We start from the raw sequence: 25,681 nt of genomic DNA on the forward strand, positions 1-25,681 counted from the left end.
TTGAACAAGCCTGGGCCCAGGGCTGATCCCTGAGGGACTCTGCTTGTCCCTGGCCTCCACTTGGCCATGGACCATTGACAGCCACCTTTGGGTGCAGCCCTCAAGCCAGTTCTGTACCCACTGGCTTGGTTCCTAGCTCTGGCAGGCTCTAACCTGTGCCTTCTGCTTGGCTTTGCTGCCCTTGGCTGTGCTCTTTGTTGTGGCTGAGGATCCTAACAAAACAACTGCCTGCTCTTTTCTCTTGTCCTTTTGTGTCCAGGGGGTAAAGAGGGGAGCAGGGAAGGGGAAGCTGTTAGCTCCCCTGGTTTTTGGGCCAGGGTGGGTGGCTCCTGGGCTGTTTATCAACTGTAAATCACAGAATCACAGAACCAGCCCGCTTGGAAAAGACCTCAGAGCTCATCAAGTCCAACCCAGTACCTAATACCAACTAAACCATGGCACCAAGTGCCACTCAATCATCTCATGGCCACTGGAGCCCAGCCAGCCTCCAACCATCTCCCACCAGTCCTTCCCTGCTTGTGAAGAGAAGGTCAAGCCAAACTTTAACCCTGGCAGGCTCACACAGCAGCTGGGATAAGAAGCTGTCCTCCATGCACTCTAAGAACCTCCTGGACTGCCTCCTCTCTGCTAGGTTCCCAGCAGATGTCAGGCAGGTTAAAATCACCCATGAGAACAAGGTCTGGTGATCACCCAACACCTCCTGACAACCAAACCATGGCTCCAAGTGCCACATCCAAACCCCTCTTGAACACCTCCAGGGATGGGGACTCCACCACCTCCCCTGGGCAGCACAGTCCAGTAGCCAATTCCTCTTTCTGGGAAGAACTTTCTCCTCACCTCGAGTCTAAACCTCCTCTGGCACAGCTTGAGACTGTGTCCTCTTGTTCTGCTGCTGCTTGCCTGGCAGAAGAGACCAACCCCCACCTGGCTCCAACCTCCCTGCAGGGAGTTGCAGAGGGTAATGAGGTCTCCCCTGAGCCTCCTCTTCTGCAGGCTAAGCAACCCCAGCTCCCTCAGCCTCTCCTCCCAGGGCTGTGCTCCAGACCCCTCCCCAGCTTTCTTGCCCTGCTCTGGACACCTCCAAGTCTCTCACTGTCCTTCTTGACCTGAGGAGCCCAGAGCTGGACACAGGACTCCAGGTGCGGCCTCAGCAGTGCCGAGCACAGGGGCAGCGCGACCGTCAGTGCCAAGCCACCTGGGAGGGGCAGCAGCTGCTTTCAGTACCTACCACCTGCAGCAGGGAGAGGTATCCCAGGCCCACGTTGTCGAAGTTGACCTTGACATTGAGCCACCTGACCTGGCTGGTGTGCAGCAGGGCCATGCAGTCGCTCTTGTTGTTGACCTCGCTGATGGGGAAGAGCTCGCCGGTGGTGGTGTTGACGCAGCGGTAGTACTTCCCTGCAAACAGGTTCACCCCCATGATGCTGAAGATCAGCCAGAAGATCAGGCACACCAGCAGCACGTTCATGATGGAGGGGATGGCACCCAGCAAGGCGTTCACCACCACCTGCAAGCGCAGAGCAGACCTTGGGGAGCTGCCCCGGGGGGGGCCGGGATGCCTCCGCGTCCCCCGGGGCACAGCCTGACCCTTCCCCAACCCTCCCCCCCTCCCAGCAGCACCAAGTGGGCTCCAGCGGGTCAAAGGTAGATTTGTATTGACCTCACTGGGCTGGAGGGCACTGAATCCAACTGGGAGCACAGATCCCAGGGTGTTAGAGGTTGGAAGGGAGCTCTGGAGAGCTCTCAGCCCAAGCCCCCTGCCAGAGCAGGAGCAGAGAACCCAGCACAGGTCCCACAGGAACACATCCAGGCAGGGCTGGGAAGGCTCCAGAGCAGGAGACTCCACAACCTCTCTGGGCAGCCTGCTCCAGGCCTCTGGGAGCCTCACAGTGCAGAAGTTCCTCCTCCTGCTGAGCTGCAACCTCCTGTGCTGCAGTTTCCATCCATTGCCCCTTGGCCTATCCCAGGGCACAGTGAGCAGAGCCTGGCCCTGTCCCCTCCCTCCTGACCCCCAGCCCTCAGCTATTGATAGCCATTGATCAGATCCCTCTCCAGACTGAACAGCCCCAGGGCTCTCAGCCTCTCCTCCCAGGGCAGTGTCCCTGAGCAGGGAACCACAGAAGTGCTGAGGCTGGAAGAGACTTCAGAGATCACAGAGCCCAACCACTGGCCTGGAGCTGCCAGTCCCACCCCTGCTGCTCAGCCACCTGGGGGAGGTGACTTCTGGCTGGTGCCAGGCTGGCTGTGCCAGCAGCAGCTGGTGGGGGTCCTTACCCTCATGCCCTCGAATCTGGAGAGGGCGCGCAGGGGCCTCAGCGCCCGCAGGGTCCGCAGGGACTTGATGGCTCCCAGCTCCGAGTACCCCAACCAGTTGGCTGTCAGGCTGATCAGGGAGACCTGCAGGGAGCAGCCCAAGGGGTTAGCAGCACCTCAAGGTGGGAACCCAGCTAAGCCATGCTCCTGCCCTTCCCTCTCTCCCCATAACCCCCCCCAGGCTGGTGGCCTTGTCCTGGGACGCAGGGACTGGCGTCGAGTCCTTGGGGTCCTGGTGAGCAACCACCTGAGGCTGTCTCACAGTCTCACAGTATCACTTAGGTTGGAAAGGACCTCGAGGATCATCGAGTCCAACCTATCAACACAGACCCCATGACTAGACCATGGCACCAAGTGCCACGTCCAATCCCCTCTTGAACACCTCCAGGGATGGGGACTCCACCACCTCCCTGGGCAGCACATCCCAATGACGAACGACTCGCTCGGTGAAGAACTTTCTCCTCACCTCGAGTCTAAACCTCCCCTGGCACACCTTGAGACTCTGTCCTCTTGTTCTGGGGCTGGTTGCCTGGGAGAAGAGACCAACCCCTTCCCAGCCACAACTAGCCCTCAGGTAGTTGCAGAGAGCAATGAGGTCTCCCCTGAGCCTCCTCTTCTCCAGGCTAAGCAACCCCAGCTCCCTCAGCCTCTCCTCACAGGGCTGTGCTCAAGGCCTCTCCCCAGCTTTCTTGCCCTTCTCTGGACACCTTCAAGTCTCTCAATGTCCTTTTTTAACTGAGGAGCCCAGAACTGGACACAGGACTCAAGGTGTGGCCTAACCAATGCAGAGCACAGGGCACAAGGACTTCCCTGCTCCTGCTGGCCACACTGTTCCTGCTGCAGGCCAGGATGCCATTGGCCCTCCTGGCTGCCTGGACACACTGCTGGCTCATGTTCAGGCAGCTGTCAATCAGCACCCCCAGGTCCCTTTCTGTTTGGGAGCTCTCAGCCACTCTGCCCCCAGCCTGTAGCTCTGCCTGGGGTTGCTGTGGCCAAAGTGCAGCCCCTGGCACTTGGACTTGTTGAATGCCATCCTGTTGGCCTCTGCCCATCTGTCCAGCCTGGCAAGGTCCCTCTGCAGAGCCCTTCTGCCCTCTCACTGACCAACATCTGCTCCTAGCTTGGTGTCATCTGCAAACTTGCTGATGACTGACTCAATGCCCTCATCCAGATCATCAATGAAGATGTTAAAGAGCACAGGGCCCAGCACTGCTCCCTGGGGCACACCACTGGGGCCTGGCTGCCAGCTGGCTGTGGCACCATTCACCACCACTCTCTGGGCTCAGCCTCCAGCCAGTTCCTAACCCAGCTCAGAGAGCTGCTGTCCCAGCCAGGGGCTGACAGCTTGGCCAGGAGGTTGCTGTGGGGGATGGTATCAAAGGCCTTGCTGAGGTCCAGGCAGACCACATCCACAGCCTGCCCCACAGCCACCAGGCAGTCACCTGATCATAGAAAGAGATCAGGTTGGAGAGGCAGGATCTGCCCTTCCTGAATCCATGCTGGCTGGGCCTGAGCCCTTGGCCATCCTTCAGGTGCAGTTATTGCCCCCAGGATAATCTGCTCCATCACTTTCCCTGGCACTGAGGTCAGGCTGCCAGGCCTGCAGTTTCCAGGCTCCTCCATCCGACCTTTCTTACGGATGGGGACCACCTTGGCCAGGTTCAGTCACCTGGGACCTCTCCAGTGAGCCAGGACTGGAGGAAAATAATGGAGAGCGGCTTGGCAGCTCATCTGCCAGCTCTCTCAGCACCCTAGGATGGATCCCATCCGGTCCCATGGACTTGTGAGTGCCCAAGTGGCTCAGCAGGTCCCCAACTAATTCCTCATGGATTTCCAGGGCACTACACTGCTCCCCAACCCCATCGCCCAGCTCAGGAGGCCACTCCTCCTGAACTCCTCCTGCCTTGCTGTTACACATTGAGGCAAAGAAGGTGTTCAGGACCTCAGCCTTTGCCTCGTCCCTGCTTCTGGGTGTGGGGGTGGAGGGGGTGGGGGATGCAGAAACACTGCCAGGAGGAAGGTGCTGCCCTGACACAGAGCATTTGGGAGACCCTTTGGCCCTCCACATCTCTTCTGGGGTCTGGTGGAACAACTTGGGCTTGTTCTTGGCTTGAGCAGCAAACAGGAAGGGTTTGAACGGCAGCCAGGGGAAGAAGTGACCCTTCCTGTGGAGGACTGCTTTAGGTGATGCTCTGAGCCCTCATCCCACAGCCATGCCATGGTCCTTTAAGTTCACAGCATCACAGGATGTGAGGGGTTGGAAGGGAGCTCGGGAGAGCTTCCAGTCCACCCCCCTGCCAGAGCAGGAGCAGAGAATCCAGCACAGGTCCCACAGGAACACATCCAGGCAGGGCTGGGAAGCCTCCAGAGCAGGAGACTCCACAACCTCTCTGGGCAGCCTGCTCCAGGGCTCTGGGAGCCTCACAGTGCAGAATCATGGAACCAATAAGGTTGGAAAGACCTCAAAGGTCATCAAGTCCAAGCTGTCACCCAACACCTCCTGACAACTCAACCATGGCTCCAAGTGCCACATCCAATCCCCTCCTAAACACCTCCAGGGATGGGGACTCCACCACCTCCCTGGGCAGCACATCCCAGTGGCCAACAACTCTCTGGCTGGGAAGAACTTTCTCCTCACCTCCAGCCTAAACCTCCCCTGGCACAGCTTGAGACTGTGTCCTCTTGTTCTGCTGCTGCTTGCCTGGCAGAAGAGCCCAACCCCCACCTGACTACAACCTCCCTGCAGGGAGTTGCAGAGAGCAAGAAGGTCTCCCCTGAGCCTCCTCTTCTGCAGGCTAAGCAACCCCAGCTCCCTCAGCCTCTCCTCCCAGGGCTGTGCTCCAGACCCCTCCCCAGCTTTCTTGCCCTTCTCTGGACACCTTCCAGCAGCTCAACCTCTTTCCTAACCTAAGGAGCCCAGAACTGGACACAGGACTCAAGCTGTGGCCTCAGCAGTGCTGAGCACAGGGCACAAGGACTTCCCTGCTCCTGCTGGCCACACTCTGCCTGCTGCAGGCCAGGATGCCCTTGGCCTTCTTGTCCCCCTGGGCACACTGCTGGCTCCTGTTCAGCCAGCTGTCAGTCAGCACCCCCAGGTCCCTCTCTGCCTGGCTGCTCTCCGTGGTGCCCCCAGCCTGCAGCACTGCAAGAAGTTCATTTCCAAGAGCCTGCAGCAAGCCTCTCCTGCTCCCAACCCCCTTCTTGGCTACCTGTGGCTCCAGAGGTGCTCCTCAGGCCCCACTTACATCCACAATGAGGAAGTCCAGCCAGCACCAGGCGTTGGTGAAGTAGACCTTGAAGCCATAGGCCACCCACTTGAGCAGCATCTCCAGCACGAAGACGTAGGAGAAGACCTTGTCAGCGTACTCCAGGATGGTGCGGATCACCTGGTGCTGCTCGATGTAGATGTCCTCAAAGGCCTGCAAGAGGCATGGGGCTGCCTGACAGGCCTGCTCCCAGCAGAGCCCCTGCAGCCCCCAGGGCAGCCACAGCCGCCCCTGCCCGCTCCCTGCCTCCCTAGGGCTTGGGGGCAGCTTGAAAAGTTGTCCCAGGTTGAGGCCAGGCAGAGCCTCTCTTGCCTCCCACCGGGGCAGGAAAGTGAGAATGGAATGGAATGGAATGGGAGAGGAGAAGGACAGAGTAGAGAAGGACAGAGTAGAGAAGACTGAGAGGGATCTGATCAATGCCTATCAATAGCTGAGGACTGGGGGTCAGGAGGGAGGGGACAGGGCCAGGCTCTGCTCACTGTGCCCTGGGATAGGCCAAGGGGCAATGGATGGAAGCTGCAGCACAGGAGGTTGCAGCTCAGCATGAGGAGGAACTTCTGCACTGTGAGGCTCCCAGAGGCCTGGAGCAGGCTGCCCAGAGAGGTTGTGGAGTCTCCTGCTCTGGAGCCTTCCCAGCCCTGTCTGGATGTGCTCCTGTGGGACCTGGGCTGGGTTCTCTGCTCCTGCTCTGGCAGGGGGTTGGACTGGAAGCTCTCCAGAGCTCCCTTCCAACCCCTCACACCCTGTGAGCTCACCAAGTCCGACCCCTCCCCTAGAGCTCCCATGAAACCCTCTGCAGCACCTCCTTAGCTTCATGAGTTCCTCCTTTCCAGAGCCTCCTGCAGGAGAGCCAGAGGGGCAGGGTGGGGGGCAGGATCGGGGGCAGGACCTACCAGGGCCCCGCTGCTGAGGAGGATCATGAAGACGATGAAGGTCTCGAACCAGTCGTGCTCCACGATGCGGAAGCAGGTGCGGCGCAGCGTCCACCAGACCCTCCCCCTCTCGCTGCTGATGTCCACTTGGAGGCAGGGGAACCTCTTCACACAGCCTGGGGACGGCACAAAGAGCTGTGGGGTACCTCCTGGCCAGGCCCTCTCGCCTCTGAGGGGCCCTGCTCTGCTCCCTGTGTCTTTTCCAAGCCTCCTAGAGGGAGAGGCTGGAGGAGGCTCCTGCTGGCTCTGAGGCTGTGCACGGGAGAGGGAAGCCCCAAGGGGATCACCTCCCCGGGGGTAGGGTCATAGAATGGATTGGGCTGGAGGGCACCCTCCAAGGGCATCCTGTCCAACCCCCCTGCAGGGACAGCTCCAGCTAGAGCAGGTTGCTCAGGGCCACATCAAGTTTGACCTCGAATGTCTCCAGGGATGGAGCCTCCACCATCTCCCTGTGCACAACTTCCTCCTGACGGCCAACCTAACCCTGCCCTGCTCATAGTAGTATCCTAGTATCAGTCAGGGCTGGAAGGGACCACAAGGATCAGCCAGTCCCAACCCCCCTGCCATGGGCAGGGACACCCCACACTAGATCAGCCTGGCCAGAGCCTCAGCCAGCCTGGCCTTAAACACCTCCAGGGCTGGGGCCTCAACCACCTCCCTGCACAACCCATTGCAGGGCTTCACCACTCTCATGGGGAAGAACTTCCTCCTCCCCTCCAGCCTCAATCTCCCCACCTCCAGCTTCATTCCATTCCCCCTAGTCCTACCACTACCTGAGATCCAGTTCCCATTGCCTCTCATCCTATCCCCACAGCCCCTCCTGAACAGTCCCTCCCCAGCCTGCCTGTAGGTCCCCTTCAGATACTGAAATGCAGCTCTAAGGTCTCCCTGGAGCCTTCTCTTCTCCAGGCTGAAGAGCCCCAACTCCCAGCCTGTCCCCACAGCAGAGCTTCTCCATCCCTCTGAGCATCTATGTGGCCTTCTCTGGACCCTCTCCATCAGGTCCACATCTTGTGTTGAGGACTCCACAGCTGGACACAGCCCTGCAGGTGAGGTCTGAGCAGAGCCGAGGGGCAGGGTCCCCTCTCTCCATCTCTGGCCATGCTTCAGGAGGATCTGGAGTTTGGGCTGAGCTAAGTGGGCCTGGGAGTGTTTGCTCTGCAAGGGTTGGCTGGCACTGGCCCTGCCATACCCAGCTGCCCCTCTCTGCAGGAGGGCCCTGCCCTGCCCTGCCCTGCTGGGTTCCTCACCTTCAGTGAAGCACTCCTCAGGCTCGTTGCTCTCCTCAGCCTCTTGTGCCATCTCCTCCTCCTCCGGCTGGGGGGGTTTGTAGTCCACGGTGCTGCACAGGGAGGAGGCATTGTCACTGGAGAGGGGATTCTGCAAAGGGAGAGGAGGGGTCAGGCTGGGCTGCCCTGCAGCCTCCAGCCAGCCTCCAGCTCCTCCTGTCCCCACAGAGACCAGGCAGCACTGGGAGAGCCAGCTGCAGGCACCACCTCGTTGGAGGCTGCTCTGAGTCCCTCTGCCAGAAGGCAAAGCCCAGAATGGAGCAGCTGAATCCCCCAGGGCTGCAAACCTCACAGGGTCCTTGGGGTCTGAGCATGCACAGTCATAGAATCATAGAGTCAATGAGGGTGGAAAAGAACGTGTTAGATCCCCCCTCAGGCTGCTCTCTGGGCTACAAAGCTCCAAGCCTCTCAGCCTTTGCTCATGACAGAGGTTTTCTCACCCCCTCATCATCCTCATAACCCTTTGCTGCACCCTCTCCAGCACTTCCCTGGACTCCTTGAACTGGGAAGCCCAGAACTGGAGCCAGGACTCCAGATGAGGCCTCCCTAGAGCAGAGTGGAAGGGGAGGAGAACTTCAGTCAACCTCTGACCACCCTCTCCTTGATGCACCTCAGGATGCCATTGGCCTTCTGGGCCACACCAGCACATTCCTGGCTTGTGGTCATTCTCTTGTCCCCCAGGACTCAGCCTTCCCCAGGCACCAGCTCAGGGAGCCTACCAATTAGCACCCAGCTTCCAATTATCATTTCACATGCTGCCTGCCAGCCTGCTGCTCACACCCTGCTGCCCACCACCAGCTGCCCACCACCCTGCTGCCCACCCCCCTGCTGCCCACCCCCCTGCTGCCCACCCCCCTGCTGCCCAACACCCTGCTGCCCAACACCCTGCTGCTCACCCCCTGCTGCTCACCACCCTGCTGCTCACACCCTGCTGCCCACCACCCTGCTGCTCACCACCCTGCTGCCCAACACCCTGCTGCCCACCCCCCTGCTGCTCACCACCCTGCTGCCCAACACCCTGCTGCCCACCACCCTGCTGCCCACCACCCTGCTGCCCACCCCCCTGCTGCTCACCACCCTGCTGCCCAACACCCTGCTGCCCACCACCCTGCTGCCCAACACCCTGCTGCTCACCACCCTGCTGCCCACCCCGTGCTGGTCATCACCCTGCTGCCCACCACCCTGCTGCCCACCCCCCTGCTGCCCACCACCCTGCTGCTCACCCCCTGCTGCCCAACACCCTGCTGCTCACCCCCTGCTCCCCACACCCTGCAGCCCACCCCCCTGCTGCCCACCCCCCTGCTGCCCACCCCCCTGCTGCCCAACACCCTGCTGCCCAACACCCTGCTGCTCACCCCCTGCTGCTCACCACCCTGCTGCTCACACCCTGCTGCCCACCACCCTGCTGCTCACACCCTGCTGCTCACACCCTGCTCCCCACACCCTGCTGCCCAACACCCTGCCTCTTTGAGCAGGGGTTGAGTTGTGAAGGTGTTGGTGCACCCCCCTGGTTTGCACCTTGGGCAGGGTTGGGCTGAATTTAGCCACCCAAACGCAGCAGTGCTGCTGAGGTGAGCTGGGATTGGATGGTTGGGAGGCTCTGTCTGCACCCTGCCTGTGCTGAGCAGCCACGGGAGGCTCTGTCTGCACCCTGCCTGTGCTGAGCAGCCACGGGAGGCTCTGTCTGCACCCTGCCTGTGCTGAGCAGCCACGGGAGGCTCTGTCTGCACCCTGCCTGCGCTGAGCAGCCACGGGAGGCTCTGTCTGCACCCTGCCTGCGCTGAGCAGCCACGGGAGGCTCTGTCTGCACCCTGCCTGTGCTGAGCAGCCACGGGAGGCTCCTATAGAATCATAGAATAAACCAGGTTGGAAAAGACCTCAGAGCCCAGCAAGTCCAAGCTGTCACCCAACACCTCCTGACAACCAAACCATGGCTCCAACTGCCACATCCAATCCCCTCTTGAACACCTCCAGGGATGGGGACTCCACCACCTCCCTGGGCAGCACATCCCAGTGGCCAATCTCTCTTGCTGGGAAGAACTTTCTCCTCAACTCCATCCTAAGCCTCCCCTGGCACAGCTTGAGACTGTGTCCTCTTGTTCTGCTGCTGCTTGCCTGGCAGAAGAGACTAACCCCCACCTGGCTCCAACCTCCCTGCAGGGAGTTGCAGAGAGCAAGAAGGTCTCCCCTGAGCCTCCTCTTCTGCAGGCTAAGCAACCCCAGCTCCCTCAGCCTCTCCTCCCAGGGCTGTGCTCCAGACCCCTCCCCAGCTTTCTTGCCCTGCTCTGGACACCTTCCAGCAGCTCAACCTCTTTCCTAACCTGAGGAGCCCAGAGCTGGACACAGGAGTCAAAACATGAGTTCCACAGAATCACAGAGTGGTTTTGGTTGGAAAAGAGCTCCAAGATCCTTGAGTCCAACCCTGAGCCCAGCCCTGCCAGGGCACCACCAACCCCTGGCCCTCAGCACCACATCTCCACAGCTTTGAAACCCCTCCAGGCATGGGGACTCCATCACTGCCCTGGGCAGCCTGGGCCAGGCCTTGGCAACCCTTCTGGGGGAAGAAATTGTTCCTCATGGCCAACCTGAACCTCCTCTGGGGCAACAGAGCAGAGTCACCCAGAGCAGGCTGCTCAGGATGGTGTCCAGGTGGGTTTGGAATGACTCAGGCTCATTTCAGTGGTGCCCAGGGACAGGACCAGGGGTAAGGAGCACAAACTGGATCATAGGAAGCTGCATCTAAACATGAGGAGGAGCTTTAATCCTTCTTGCAAGAGGCTGTTTCCTCTTGTCCTGTCACTTGGTCCTTGAAAGAAGAGCCCAACCCTCACCTGGCTCCAGCCTCCTCTCAGGGAGCTGTAGAGAGCAGTGAGGTCTCCTCTCAGCCTCCTCTTCATCAGGCTGAACAACCTCAGTTCCCTCAGCTGCTTCTTGCGCTCCAGCCCCTTCCGTGGGCAGTCTGTGGGTGGGTGGTGTTGGAGCAGGCGCCACTAGATGTCAGCTGAACACAGCCCCGGAGCGCCAGAGCCAGCCAGGACTTGTGCCCTAGCTGCACGCCGAGGCTTTCCCTCACCACAAGGGGGACAGTGGGGAATGGAGGTCCTTGGGACCCCCCTGGCCAGGCTGGAGCTGTCCTCCCGTGCTCGTTGGGTTGGCATTAACCTCACCTCTGGGCAGGGTGAGTGCCCAGTGTGCCCAGCCTGGGCATTAGTGCAACTGCACTGGACTGGCAGCAGGAAAATCACCAACCCTCAGCTGGCAACCACCTTGCCCAAGGGGCTCCAGGCAGGTTGGCCTCTTCTGAGCACAGCAAGCAGCACCTTTGAGATGGGTCACAGCCAGCCACCACCTTTCCTGCCACCTTCCTGCTCAGCCTCATGCCTGAAAACATCCCCTTTTCTCCAGCTACAAAACCTCACACATCCATAATCAGCATTGTCCTCTCTTCCTGGGGGGTTTAGGTTGGCCATGAGGAACAATTTCATGCCTCAAAGGGTTGCCAAGGCCTGGCCCAGGCTGCCCAGGGCAGTGATGGAGTCTTCATGCCCAGAGGGGGACAACAACTCCTTGCTGTGCTCAGAAGAGGCCAACCTGCCTGGAGCACCTTGGGCAAGGGGTTTCCAGCTGGGGGTTGGTGACTTTCCTACTACAAGTCCCAGTCCCATGCCCAGAGTGGGACAACAACTGCTTGCTGTGCTCAGGAGAGACCAACCTGCCTGGAGCCCCTTGGGTAAGGGGGTTTCCAGCTGGGGGTTGGTGACTTTCCTACTACAAGTCCCAGTCCCATGCCCAGAGTGGGACAACAACTCCTTGCTGTGCTGAGAAGAGGCCAACCTGCCTGGAGCCCCTTGGGCAAGGGGGTTTCCAGCTGGGGGTTGGTGACTTTCCTACTACAAGTCCCACCCAGTCACACTAATGCCCAGGCTGGGCACTCACACTGCCCAGAGGTGATGCTAATGCCAATCCCAGGACCTTGGTGTTCCCACCAGACCATCACTCTCCTTTCTGTGCCCACTCAGGTCTCCCTGCCTTCCTTGTCCCACATCTCCCTGCCCTCTTCCCAGAGCACCAAGGTGGTTGGTGTCCCACGAGCCCTGGCAGTGCTCTCTGGGCCTTGACACTTCAGCTGTGTCCTCAGCCTTGGATCCAAAAGGCATCACTGCATGTGCACTCCTGCTAAGCTCCTCCATCTGGCTTCATCCCCTCCCTGCTGATGCTTTCTGAGGCATTAGCAGTGGATCCAATGTTAGTGCCCTCAGCACATTTCCTGGCATCAGATTCCTCCTGAACACCTCTGAGCCCCAGCGGAGTGCCCGGAGCCTTGCAGCAGCCCTGCCTGTGGGGCACCAGCCCTGCCTGTGGGGCACCAGGTGCTGCTGGCATCAGCAACACCCCCACAGCCTGACCCACAACAGGCCCACACCCCTGCTGGGACCCTGCCACCTCCAGCTTGAAGAGCCCCAGGTTTGGTCCATTGTGGGAAATAAGCCCAAAGGGACTCAAAATGACCACCAGGAACCCAAAATGACCACCAGGAACCCAAAATGGCCCCAAAGGAACCCAAAACGACTACAAGGAACCCAAAACGACTACAAGGAACCCAAAATGGCCCCAAAGGAACCCAAAATGGCCCCAATGGAACCCAAAATGACCACCAGGAACCCAAAATGGCCCCAAAGGAATCCAAAATGACCCCAAAGAACCCAAAAGGGCCACAAGGAACCCAAAATGACCCCAAGGAACCTAAATAGTCCCAAAGGAATCCAAAATGACCCCAAAGAACCCAAAAAGGGCCACAAGGGACCCAAAAGGGCCACAAGGGACCCAAATCATCCAAAAGAGCCCAAAGGACCCCAAAAGGGCCCAAAGGACCCCAAATCATCTGAAATAAACTAAAAAGACCCCAAATAACCCAAAAGAGCCCAAAGGAACCCAAAAGATTGCAAAGGACCTCAAATGGGCTCAAGGAACCTAAATGGACCCAGAAGTAATCCAAAAGGGGCCACAAGGGACCCAAAAGGGGCCAGAAGGGACCCAAATCATCCAAAGGAGCCCAAAGGACCCCAAATCATCTGAAATAAACTAAAAAGACCCCAAATAACCCAAAAGAGCCCAAAGGAACCCAAAAGATTGCAAAGGACCTCAAATGGGCTCAAGGAACCTAAATGGACCCAGAAGTAATCCAAAAGGGGCCACAAGGGACCCAAAAGGGGCCAGAAGGGACCCAAATCATCCAAAGGAGCCCAAAGGACCCCAAATCATCTGAAATAAACTAAAAAGACCCCAAATAACCCAAAAGAGCCCAAAGGAACCCAAAAGATTGCAAAGGACCTCAAATGGGCTCAAGGAACCTAAATGGACCCAGAAGTAATCCAAAAGGGCCACAAGGGACCCAAAAGGGGACAGAAGGGACCCAAAAGGGGACAGAAGGGACCCAAAAGGGGACAGAAGGAAACCAAAAGGGGACAGAAGGAAACCAAAAGGGGACAGAAGGGACCCAAAAGGGGACAGAAGGAAACCAAAAGGGGACACAAGGGACCCAAAAGGGACAGAAGGGACCCAAAAGGGACAGAAGGGACCCAAAAGGGACAGAAGGGACCCAAAAGGGGACAGAAGGAAACCAAAAGGGGACAGAAGGAAACCAAAAGGGGACACAAGGAAACCAAAAGGGACAGAAGGGACCCAAAAGGGACAGAAGGGACCCAAAAGGGACAGAAGGGACCCAAAAGGGACAGAAGGGACCCCAGGCACCATCATTCTTTACGCAGCACACCAAGGATGGGTCCTCCAGGAAGGGCTCCATCCCAGGGTGGGGTTGTGAAGCCGTCCCAGCTGCCTCCCCCACCTTGGTGTCCTCGGTGTCGGACTGGGTGCTGGTCTCCTCGTAGAGGTCGGACTCCTCGGAGGCGATGGGCACCTGCACGGTGAGGTTGGGGTTGTTAATGAAGTTCATGTGGTCCAGCTCGTGCCTGAAGAGCTGCTCCTTGCCGGTGCCTCCATCCAGGTGCTCTGCCTTGGCCTCGGGGCCGCCGTCCAGGTGGTTCAGCACCGAGCCGTCCCTCTTGCTGGGCTCCTGCTCCGCCTCCGCGGCCCCCTGGCTGCCCTTGCCCTTGCCCTTGCCCTGCCCGCGGAGCAGCGCCAGCAGGGAGGCCTTGAGGAAGCCGATGCCCCTGCTGATCCTGCCGATGGCTATCTGCAGGTTGTTCATCTCCCCGTCGTCGTCTGAGGCCGCCAGGCTGTCAGCGCTGAAGGAGCTCAGCAGCAGAGCCAGGAACAGGTTCAGCACCTGGAGCATCATAGAAGCAATAGGGGTGGGAAAGAGCTCAGAGATCAGCAAGGCCAAGCTGGCACCCAGCACCTCCTGACAACCAAACCATGGCTCCAAGTGCCACATCCAAGCCCCTCTTGAACACCTCCAGGGATGGGGACTCCACCACCTCCCTGGGCAGCACATTCCCATGGCCAACAACTCTCTCTGGGAAGAACTTTCTCCTCACCTCCAGCCTAAACCTCCCCTGGCACAGCTTGAGACTGTGTCCTCTTGTTCTGCTGCTGCTTGCCTGGCAGAAGAGACCAACCCCCACCTGGCTGCAACCTCCCTGCAGGGAGTTGCAGAGAGCAAGAAGGTCTCCCCTGAGCCTCCTCTTCTCCAGGCTAAGCAACCCCAGCTCCCTCAGCCTCTCCTCCCAGGGCTGTGCTCCAGACCCCTCCCCAGCTTCCTTGCCCTTCTCTGGACACCTTCCAGCAGCTCAACCTCTTTCCTAATCTGAGGAGCCCAGAACTGGACACAGGACTCAAGGTGTGGCCTCAGCAGTGCTGAGCACAGGGCACAAGGACTTCCCTACTCCTGCTGGCCACACTCTTCCTGCTGCAGGCCAGGATACCCTTGGCCTTCTTGTCCCCCTGGGCACACTGCTGGCTCCTGTTCAGCTCCCTCAGCCTCTCCTCATGGGAGGACAGAAGCAGCCAGCAGCACTGGCAGCCAGCACCAATGTGGTCCCCGCAGGCTGGAGTGGCAAGGACCAGCTGTGGCAGTGGAGGAGACCCTTATGATGAGCATGGCATGGGACTCCCTGCTCCTGCTGCCAGGCTGGGGCTGCAGAGATGCCAACCTCATCTCCTGGAGGACATGGACAAGGTCCAGCTTCTCCTTGCTCCTCCTCTGCTGCCCTGGGTGTGCCCCCAGCTGCTGGGGTCCTGCTGATCCATTTGCAAGCAACACCAGACATTGCTCTGGACCTTCACAAAGCACCTTCCCTGTGGCTCCATCAGTGTGTCCCTTCACCCTCTCATTGCTCCTGGCTTGGCTGGTCCCCGTGTGGGACTCCCTAAGGCTCCCACGGGGCTGTTTCTTGCCACCTTGCACTCAGCTCTGTCCGTCCTGTTCCCAGGGACAAGCTGCTCCCTGTCCTCCCAGCTACAGCTCTTCCCCTCCTCTTTGCTGCCTCTGGTAGCTCAGACACTCAGTGACCTCCTGAGGATGACCAACAGCCAGGTGAGAGCCTGAGCCACAGCCACCACCTCATCCCTGTGCCCAGAGCCCTCTCTGCTCCAGGGAAGCTGACGTTTCTCAGCTCCTCTCCTCAGGGGCTGGGCACCTGGATACAGCTCCCAGCAGAGCCTCTCTCCTGCTTCCCCCACATCTCTCCTACTTCACCATGCCCAGAACGTGACTGCACTCCACCACAGCCTCTCCTGGCATGGCTGGAGCCCCTGGATGCCAGCCCCCTGGAGCAGCTCCCGAGAAGGGGAGGCTGTGGAGGCGCAGGCGGCGCCCGGCCGCGCTCTGCCTGCGCGGCGAGGCCGAGCCCTCAGCTGTTGGTGTTTGTGCCTCTGTGTGCCAGCAGCACATCTGAGAAGGGAATTAGCTGCTATCCAAGGTCACTGCTGTTTCCACATGGCTCATGCCATCTGACTGAAACCTCCTCCTGAAATAAATCCCCCCCCCTGGCCCCCCAGCCCCCCAGGCAGGGTGAGCACACCAATTACAGCTAATAGCTGCCGCTGGCGCGGGCTGCTCGGGAGGGGAGTCCGTTACCTCCTCACCCGACTAACTTCCTCCCTTTTCCCTTAATAACCCCAAAGGAAATGCTCAAAGGGTCACCAAGCCCAAAGGACAATTGGCTGTTGCCTTACTCCCCTGCAGGGGTGAGTGGGGAGAAACACAACACCCCCAGCAGCCAGGATGCTCAGGAGCTGCGTGGGACACGCTCCAGGGCTCGGAAATGCCAGAGATGAGGCCAGGAGAGCTTGGCAGGGAGGATGAAGAGGGCAGGGATGGATCTGTAGGTGACTGGGCACCAGGTTTCCCTGCTTAGCTTTAAGTGAACCCATAGCAACAGCTCAGGGGGCAGCAGGAGCTGCAGAGCTTGCCCTGAAGGGTGGGGTGCAACCTCAAGGAGGGCAACACCCCCGGGAGGGCAACACCCCCAGGAGGGCAACACTCCCAGGTGGGCAACACCCTCAGGAGGGCAACACCAAGGGTGGGCAACAACCCCAGGAGGGCAACACCAAGGGTGGGCAGCACCTCTAGGTGGGCAACAACAAGGGTGGGCAACACCTCTGGGTGGGCAACAACCCCAGGAGGGCAACACCAAGGGTGGGCAGCACCTCTGGGTGGGCAACACCCCCAGGAGGGCAACACCTCAGGGTGGGCAACACCCCCAGGAGGGCAACACCAAGGGTGGGCAGCAACCCCAGGAGGGCAACACCTCAAGGAGAGTAACATCTCTGGAGGGACAACACCTCCAGGAGGGCAACACCTCAGGGTGGGCAACACCTCTAGGTGGGCAACACCCCCGGGAAGGTTGGCTCTGAGCCCACCAGCTGGAGATTGTGCTGCCCCCATGTCTTCTCCATGCATCTCCTGGAGGGGGTGGGTGGGTGGTGCCACGCCAAAAATTGCCTCCAGAAGAGGAAATGTCTGCAGAGCAGCTTCTGGGGAGGGTCTCCAGGGACCCCAGCTGTGATTCCCAGTCTCTAAGCTCCTGCAGCCTCTGCAGGGTGTCCTGGAGATGCTGCAGTTGCTTCAGGGTGATTCTCAGCCTGGGTGAGCAGCTCAGGGGAGCAGGTTCCCCCGTGGAGGGCAGCATCAGCAGCTGCTGTGGATGATGGGCAGCCCAGGGGGGCACTGAGCTGCTCCCCACCGTGGACATCTGCCCAGCACCACCCACTACAGGCTCCCCAGGACCCCCCCAGGGCGAGGTGTGCAACCAGCACGGCTCTCCATGCTGCTCCTGGGACCAGGTCAGAGCTCTGCTATCACGGACCCACAGAACACGGGAGGTTGGAAGGGCCCTTCAGAGATCACCGAGTCCAACCCCGCTGCCGAAGCAGGGAGCGCCAGCAGCTCCCCAGTCCCAGCCTTCTGCCCTCAGACTGGGACTCTCCATGCTGCCCTGCCCCAAGCTGTGGGGGTGCTCTGGGTTGTTTTCACCCCTCTGGAGGGCTGTGGCAGTGGGGGGCTGGAGCAGCCACCCTTGGTGGGGAGGGAGGGAGGGAGGGAGGGAGGCAGCAGCGGCAGATAGGTTTTCAAAGCACATTCCAAAGGGCTTACACAACCCCGGCAAGGGACAGCAGCGACTGCGGCGAGCTGCCTGCAGCCCTCCCCTCCTGGCTCCTCAAGAAAGGAGAGCAGGGCCCGGGCAGGCTGCAAAACAAGCTGCAGAGCCTCCAGCCAGGGGCTGACCAAGTTTAGAAAGGCTTCCACGCTCGCCTGGAACTCGCAGCCCGGCTTAGAGGGGAGGGGGTTGCTGGCCAGGGGGTCGCCCTCACAGGGTGGCCTGGGTGGAAAAGACCTTAAGATCATCAAGCCCAGCCAGAGCCCAGCATCTCCCTGTGCACAACTGGCAGCCCAGGGCCCTAAGCTACTCATCCAAATGTCCTTTCAAGCCCTCCAGGCATGGGGGACTCCACCGCTGCCCTGGGCAGCCTGGGCCAGCGCCCAGGGGAAGGAATTGCTCCTCATGGCCAACCTAAACCTCCCCTGGAGCAACCTGAAGCTGTTGTCTCTTGTCCTGTCACTTGTTCCTGGGGGAAGAGACCAACCCCCACCTGCCTCCAACCTCCTGTCAGGGAGCTGTAGAGAGCACTGAAGTCTCCCTCAGCCTCCTCTTCTCCAGGGCTGAACACCCCCAGCTCCCTCAGCTGCTCCTCCCCAGCCCTGCTCTCCAGACCCTTCAGCAGCTTCCTTGCCCTCCTCTGGATACTCCCCAGCACCTCAATATCCTTGCTGTAGTGAGGGGCCCAAAACTCAACACAGGTCACCAGGAGCCAGGGGAAAGAGCTGTAAAGGGGACCTGCAATGTCAAGATGCCACCTGGACCATGGTGAGAACTGTGGATGCTGGGGATGTGCAAAAACCTTCATGGGGAGGGAGGTTGGTCCCTAAAGCACTTGGGGCAGCCCTGGGCTGAGGGATGGTCCCAAAAGCAATTGGGGCAGCCCTGGGCTGAGCACTGCTTCCATCCCTCCTTGCAGAAGAGTGTGAAAAGGGCAGAGGAAAGCCTATAAAGCCACGTGGAGGAAAAAAAAGGACAGCTTGAAGATGAACTTCTTCAGTCCCAGAGCTGCTCCTGCATCTGCCTAAAGCCCATTGTTCAGTTTTCCTGTCCTCAGTTCTGCCCCTGACCTTGTCTCACCTGAGGGTCCCTCAGAAACTCCTTCTTACCCTGCTTTACACAGGCCCAGGTCCAGAAGAGGGAGATTGGCCCTTTCATTGTGGCCCTGTGGGCATGGTCCAATGAGCCCATGGCAAAGCACAGTCCTGCAGATGAGCTGAGCTGGACAGCATTGACCAGAGAGCAAGGGGCAGAGCTGTGCCCCCAGCCACAACACTCTCTGTCCTCCCCTTCCCCTCCAAAACACCTTTCATTGAGGCTCCAGCCCCTGCTTCTTGAGAGCTCCAGGCCCACCTCATCCAGGGCTCAGCCCCACCTCATCCAGGGCTCCAGCCCCTGCTTCTTGAGGGCTCAGCCCCCCCTCATCGAGGAGCTCCAGCCCCGCCTCATCCAGGGCTCCAGCCCCGCCTCATCGAGGGGCTCCAGCCCCCCTCATCCAGGCCTCCAGCCCCCCCCATCCAGGGCTCCAGCCCCTGGCTCATGGAGGGCTCCAGCCCCACCTCATGGAGGGCTCCAGCCCCACCTCATGGAGGGCTCCAGCCCCTGGCTCATGGAGGGCTCCAGCCCCTGGCTCATTGAATGCTGCAGCCCCACCTCATCCAGGGCTCTAGCCCCTGGCTCATGGGGTCCTCCAGCCCCTGGCTCATGGAGACCTCCAGCCCCTGGCTCATCCAGGGCTCCAGCCCCTGGCTCATTGAATGCTGCAGCCCCACCTCATCCAGGGCTCTAGCCCCTGGCTCATGGGGTCCTCCAGCCCCTGGCTCATGGAGGCCTCCAGCCCCTGGCTCATGGAGACCTCCAGCCCCTGGCTCATCCAGGGCTCTAGCCCCTGGCTCATGGGGTCCTCCAGCCCCTGGCTCATGGAGGCCTCCAGCCCCTGGCTCATGGAGACCTCCAGCCCTACCTCACTGAGGGCTCCATCCCCGGCTCCGCGACTCACCACCAGGTTGCCGATGACCATGACCATCATGAAGACGATGAGGCACATGGTCTGGCCGGCCACCTCCATGCAGTCCCACATGGTCTCGATCCACTCCCCGCAGAGGATGCGGAAGACGATGAGGAAGGAGTGGAAGAAGTCGTGCATGTGCCAGCGGGGCAGGCTGCAGTCCGCCGAGATCTTGCAGACGCAGTCCAGGTAGCTCTTGCCGAAGAGCTGCATCCCCACCACGGCGAAGATGAAGACGATGATGGCCAGCACCAGGGTGAGGTTCCCCAGCGCCCCCACCGAGTTCCCGATGATCTTGATCAGCATGTTGAGCGTGGGCCAGGACTTGGCCAGCTTAAAAACCCTCAGCTGAGAGGAAAGGGAAGAGAAGGGAATAAGAGACCTCAGAGATCATCAATCATGGAATCAATGAGGTTGGGAAAGAGCTCAGAGATCATCAATCATGGAATCAATAAGGTTGGAAAAGACTTCAGAGATCATCAATATAGAATCAATGAGGTTGGAAAAGAGCTAAGAGATCATCAAGACCAACCTGTCACCCAACACCTCCTGACAACCAAACCATGGCTCCAAGTGCCACATCCAATCCCCTCTGGAACACCTCCAGGGATGGGGACTCCACCACCTCCCTGGGCAGCACATCCCGATGGCTAACAACTCTCTCTGGGAAGAACTTTCTCCTCACCTCCAGCCTAAACCTCCCCTGGCACAGCTTGAGACTGTGTCCTCTTGTTCTGCTGCTGCTTGCCTGGCAGAAGAGACCAACCCCCACCTGGCTGCAACCACCCTGCAGGGAGTTGCAGAGAGCAAGAAGGTCTCCCCTGAGCCTCCTCTTCTGCAGGCTAAGCAACCCCAGCTCCCTCAGCCTCTCCTCCCAGGGCTGTGCTCCAGACCCCTCCCCAGCTTTCTTGCCCTTCTCTGGACACCTTCCAGCAGCTCAACCTCTTTCCTAACCTGAGGAGCCCAGAACTGGACCCAGGCCTCAAGGTGTGGCCTCAGCAGTGCTGAGCACAGGGCACAAGGACTTCCCTGCTCCTGCTTAGCCTGGAGATGAGGAGGCTCAGGGGAGACCTCATTGCCCTCTACAACTACCTGAAGAGAGGTTGTAGCCAGGTGGGGGTTGCTCTCTTCTCTCTAGCACCCAGCACCAGAACAAGAGGACACAGTCTCAAGCTGTGCCAGGGGAAGTTTAGGCTGGAGGTGAGGAGAAAGTTCTTCACTGAGGGAGTAATTCATCATTGGGATGTGCTGCCCAGGGAGGTGATGGAGTCCCCATCCCTGGAGGTGTTTAAGAGGGGACTGGATGTGGCACTTGGAGCCATGGTTTAGCCATGAGTTCTGTGGTGCCAGGTTGGACTTGATGAGCTTTGAGCTGTCTTCCAACCTTGGTGATTCTGTGATACAAGCTGGTGGCCACCATGAGGGAGGCTGAGCAAGGCCCTCTCCACCCAGGTGGCACTTGGATGCCAGCCCCCCCCTCCCAGGCAGACCCCCTCCCCAGGGCACCTACCAGGCGGAAGGAGCGCAGCACGGAGAGGCCTTGCACGTTGGCCAGCCCCAGCTCCACCAGGCTGAGGGTGACGATGATGCTGTCAAAGACATTCCAGCCCTGCTGGAAGTACTCATAGGGGTCCAGGGCAATGAGCTTCAGGACCATCTCTGCTGTGAAGATCCCTGTGAAGACCTGTGGGAAGCAGCAGCCTGTCAGGGTCACAGGGTCACAGAGTGGTGTGGCTTGGAAAAGCTCTCTGAGCTCACCCAGTCCAACCTGCAACCCAGCACCACCAGGGCCACCAAACCATGGCCCCAAGTGCCATGGCCACAGCTTTCTGGAACACCTCCAGGGCTGGGGACTCCACCACCTACCTGGGCAGCCTGTGCCCCAACCCCAACCTCAGCACTCTTGTAGCAAAGAAATTTTCCCTCATCTCCAGCCTCAGCCTCCCCTGGCACAATTTCAGGCCATAGCCTCTCCTTCCCCGTGATGAGGGGATGAGGCCAGGGCCAGGGGATCCTGCTGAGTGCTGACAGCCAGCCTGGGACTCTGCTGCCCACAGGGTGAAGCCAAGGAAAGCCCAGAGGAGGACCACACCTATGAGGTAAAGCTCCATTGATTAGAGAGTCATGGAATGGTTTTGGTTGGAAGAGACCTTTCAGATCACTGAGTCCAACCCTGAGCCCAGCACTGCCAGGGCACCACCAACCCCTGGCCCTCAGCACCACATCTCCAGGGCTTTGAAACCCCTCCAGCCATGGGGACTCCACCACTGGCCTGGGCAGCCTGGGCCAGGCCTTGGCAACCCTTCTGGGGGAAGAAATTGTTCCTCATGGCCAACCTGAACCTCCCCTGGGGCAACTTGAGGCTGTTTCCCTTGTCCTGTCACTTGTTCCTTGGGAGCAGAGCCCAACCCCCAGCTGGCTGCAGCCTCCTTGCAGGGAGCTGTGGAGAGCAAGGAGGTCTCCTCTCAGCCTCCTCTTCTCCAGGCTGAACACCCCCAGCTCCCTCACAGGATTTGTGCTCCAGACCCCTCACCTCTCTAGCACCAGCCTGAGCCTTGAAGTTGCCAGCTGTGCCCTTGCTGGGTGCCTGCCAGGTGCCAGCAGCCCTTGCAGGGCCATCAGAGCATCTTCTCCCCAAGGTCCTGCTGCACCTCAGCCATGAAGAGCTGCTCACAAAGCCAGGCCAAGCTCTGAGCACATCCAGGCAGCTCTGTCCTCCTTCTCCCCTCCCTGGAGCTGCCCCAGGCTCTGAGGGGATAGCCTGGAGACAGGTCCCCACCTGAGGGTCTCAGAGGGAGATGCACTGTGCCTGGGTCCCCCTCCCATGCCTCAACCTCCTCCTCCTTGGTGCAGGGCCTGGAGGTGGAGCAGATGGCTCCTCCCCAGCCCTGCTCTCCAGACCCTTCCCCAGCTTTGTTGCCCTTTGCCTGTAGGCCCTTGCTGGGCTCTGGGGTGGGTATCACCTCTCCTGTGCTGTATTCCCAAGGAGTTTTATCCCCTTAGGTCCAGACCCAGCTGGGAGCAGCTCTGCAGCTGCTGCCCAGCGTGGTTTGTGAAGCCAAGGCTGGGAGTGCTGCTGGCTGCTGGCTTCTGGAGGGCCACAGGGCTGTGTGTTGGCAGGTGGCAATGAAACCCACGTTGTGTTGGCAGGGGGACCCCCTTGGAAGGGCTGCTGGATCACAGAGATTCCCAGCAGAGGGAACTGGGCTGCTCCTGGGAAGCCCCTGCTCCTGCCTGAGCCCTGTGGAAGCTGATCCAGGGTTCACACATTGCTCTTTCCCTGGGACTACAACGGCTCAGTGTTGTCACATTAGCCTGGCATGGGATCAGCAATGTGACAATTATCATCCCTGAAGCCATTCCCTGACACAGCAGCTGCAGGGGTGGCCTGCTGGCAGATTCTGCCCTGGGTGTGCATCCTGTTGGGATGCACAGGTCCACACCTCCAGCCTGCAGGGAGGAGAGGCTGCAGGGACACTTCTGCAGCAGCAGCAGCCAAGGGGATGCTCCTCAACGTGCCACTTTGCATTCCAGCCCACAAATGTCCTCTTTTCTGCTCCTGATACCTGATCCCAGCTCTTTACAGCCCAGATATAGACTCTCAGCCTGGTGGGGGTAGGAAGGGACCTCTGGGGATCGTTAAGATCTGCCAGCCTGCAGCAAGTGCAGCAGCTTCCAGCCCTGGCACTGGTAGGGGATATGGCCATGGAGCAGTGGGAGCTGGTTCTCCTGTGCTTTCATCCCTTCTGGCCTTTCACCAGCAAATCCCAGCACGGCAGGACATGGACATTCCTCTGCATGACATGCTGAGGCAGCAGCAGGCTGGGATGAGTGCTGTGGGCTGGGTGCTCTGCACCAAACCCTGCTGCTCCCTGAGCACAGCTCCTTGCAAAGGTGCAGCTGAGCCTCTGTCACTGCTGGCTTCCTTTGGAGAGCCAAATCACAGACACTGAATCCCAGCATGCTGGAGGCTGGGAAGGACCTCTGGAGATCCTCCAGTGCAACCCCCTGCTCCAGCAGGGCTCCCACAGCAGCTTGCCCAGCAGCACAATGGCCAGGGGCGGTTGGAAGCTCTGCAGAGAAGGAGACTCCACAACCTCTCTGGGCAGCCTGCTCCAGGCCTCCAGCAGCCTCACACCAAAGAAGTTTCTCCTCCTGTTCAGATGGAACCTCCTGGGTGCCAGTTTGTGCCTCTTGCCCCTTGTTCTGTCCCTGGGAACCACTGAGAAGTTCCTGGCCCCCAAATCACCCCCATGCTCTTGGGCACTGGGCTCTACTGCTGGCTGCGGGGGGACGCTGGGGCTGGCTCTGAGGGGAAGCTGGGGCTGGCTGCGGGGGGAAGCCGGGGCTGGCTCTGAGGGGAAGCTGGGGCTGGCTCTGAGGGGAAGCCGGGGCTGGCTGCAGAGTGCCCTTCTCCCAGCAACAGCCAATGAACCCCTGAGGGAACCCAGAGACACAGCAGCCGTGTGCTGAGCCCTGCACCCAGCACCATCCTGCCCAGTGTCACTCAGCCCCTGGGCACAGAGAGCCTCAGCAGGTGCTGGAGCAGGGCAAGGTGGCAGGAGAGGAGCCGCTGAGCTGAGCTGAGCTGAGCCATCACTCACTGCCCAGAGCTCTCAGGAGCCTCCTGGACTTGCCCCAGCAGCAGAGGAAATCCATCTGGAAGCACTGACCCTGAGCTGGGAGCAGGAGCAGCCATGGCTGGCTGGCAAAGGCAGGGATGAAACCAGGGCAGCCTGCACTTGCTGGGAGTTCCCTGGGAAAGGTGATGATGATCATCATCATCATCAATACTTAATAATATTGGTAATTAATATGTCGATTAGCAATAATTTATTAATGGCGAACTAAATAGTATTGATAACAAACAGTGACAACGTTAATAATGATGATGATAATATTAATAATGGCGATGTTGATGGTTGTTATCATCATTGTTATCGTTATTATCATGGTAATTTATCATTATTGTCACGATAATGAGGATAATAATGAAAATAATAAGGAAAATGCTAATAAGAAAAATAATAATGGAAATAATAATGGCAATAATGATAATGGGGAAGGAGGAGGGAAAAAGGGGGGGAAAGGAGGAGGGAAAAAGGGGGGGAAAGGAGGAGGGAAAAAGGGGGGGAAAGGAGGAGGGAAAAAGGGGGGGAAAGGAGGAGGGAAAAAGGGGGGGAAAGGAGGAGGGAAAAAGGGGGGGAAAGGAGGAGGGAAAAAGGGGGGGAAAGGAGGAGGGAAAAAGGGGGGGAAAGGAGGAGGGAAAAAGGGGGGGAAAGGAGGAGGGAAAAAGGGGGGGAAAGGAGGAGGGAAAAAGGGGGGGAAAGAAGGAGGGAAAAGGGGGGGAAAGAAGGAGGGAAAAAGGGGGGGAAAGAAGGAGGGAAAAAGGGGGGGAAAGAAGGAGGGAAAAAGGGGGGGAAAGAAGGAGGGAAAAAGGGGGGGAAAGAAGGAGGGAAAAAGGGGGGGGAAGAAGGGGGAAGGAAGGGGGGAAAGAAGGGGGAAGGAAGGGGGGGAAAGAAGGAGGGAAAAAGGGGGGGAAAGAAGGAGGGAAAAAGGGAAAAAATTGGTGATAAGAAAAATAATGATGAAAAGAATAAAAATAATGAAAATTAAAAATAATTACAATTATAATGAAACTAATAATGATAATAATCATCATCATAAAGAGGTTAATGATGATAAGAAAAATAGTGGTAATAATAAAAGATAATCAAAATAGGATGTTAATAATGATGTTAATGCTGACAACGGTGATAATAATGCTAATAAGAAAAATAATGATTAAAATAATAACAAAAAATAATGAAAATAAGGAAAGTGATAATGAAATGGATAATGAAAATGATAATGAAAATAGTAAGATGATAATGATTCTAATAATGATAATAAAAATAGTGATAATAAAAAGAATGGAAATGATGCTGAAAGTGACAATGGAAATGATAATGAAAAGGATAACAATAATGTTAATAATGATGTTAATCATTATAATAATAAAAACAGTGATTAAAATAATAATGAAAACAATAATGATACTAATAACGATGCCAAACCACTACTAATACTTTTTAACACGCTGCTGGCACTGTTGTCCCCATCTCCAAGGGGACCTCTTGGCTCCCAGCATCTGACCTGGGCCCTGCTCTGTGGCCACCCAGCACCGTGAGGCACCGTGGTGCCAGGCAGGGCTGGCAGCAGCCTGTGCTTGACCCTGGGCTGTAATGCAGGAGGTGGCTCAGAGCAGCTCTGCAGGCTCAGGGCCATGGTGGAGTGGAGTGGAGTGGAGTGGAGTGGAGTGGAGTGGAGTGGA

The 25,681-nt window shown here is 58.6% G+C and overlaps 1 protein-coding gene across 1 annotated transcript in view; it reads right to left on the reverse strand.

Moving 5' to 3' along the window:
- SCN4A (sodium voltage-gated channel alpha subunit 4) overlaps positions 1–25,681 on the reverse strand; it is a 78,444-nt gene that overhangs the window by 14,306 nt on the left and 38,457 nt on the right. Inside the window, 8 exon segments of the mRNA XM_068167203.1 lie at positions 1,229–1,507; positions 2,275–2,397; positions 5,559–5,732; positions 6,473–6,627; positions 7,762–7,891; positions 13,646–14,086; positions 19,360–19,716; positions 20,879–21,052. Of these exon segments, the coding sequence (XP_068023304.1) occupies positions 1,229–1,507; positions 2,275–2,397; positions 5,559–5,732; positions 6,473–6,627; positions 7,762–7,891; positions 13,646–14,086; positions 19,360–19,716; positions 20,879–21,052 (1,833 nt within the window).

Source organism: Melanerpes formicivorus, unplaced genomic scaffold (genome assembly GCF_026170545.1).
Source record: "Melanerpes formicivorus ecotype bairdi unplaced genomic scaffold, bMelFor1.0.p_v2 SCAF_113, whole genome shotgun sequence".
Taxonomy (NCBI): Eukaryota; Metazoa; Chordata; class Aves; order Piciformes; family Picidae; genus Melanerpes; species Melanerpes formicivorus.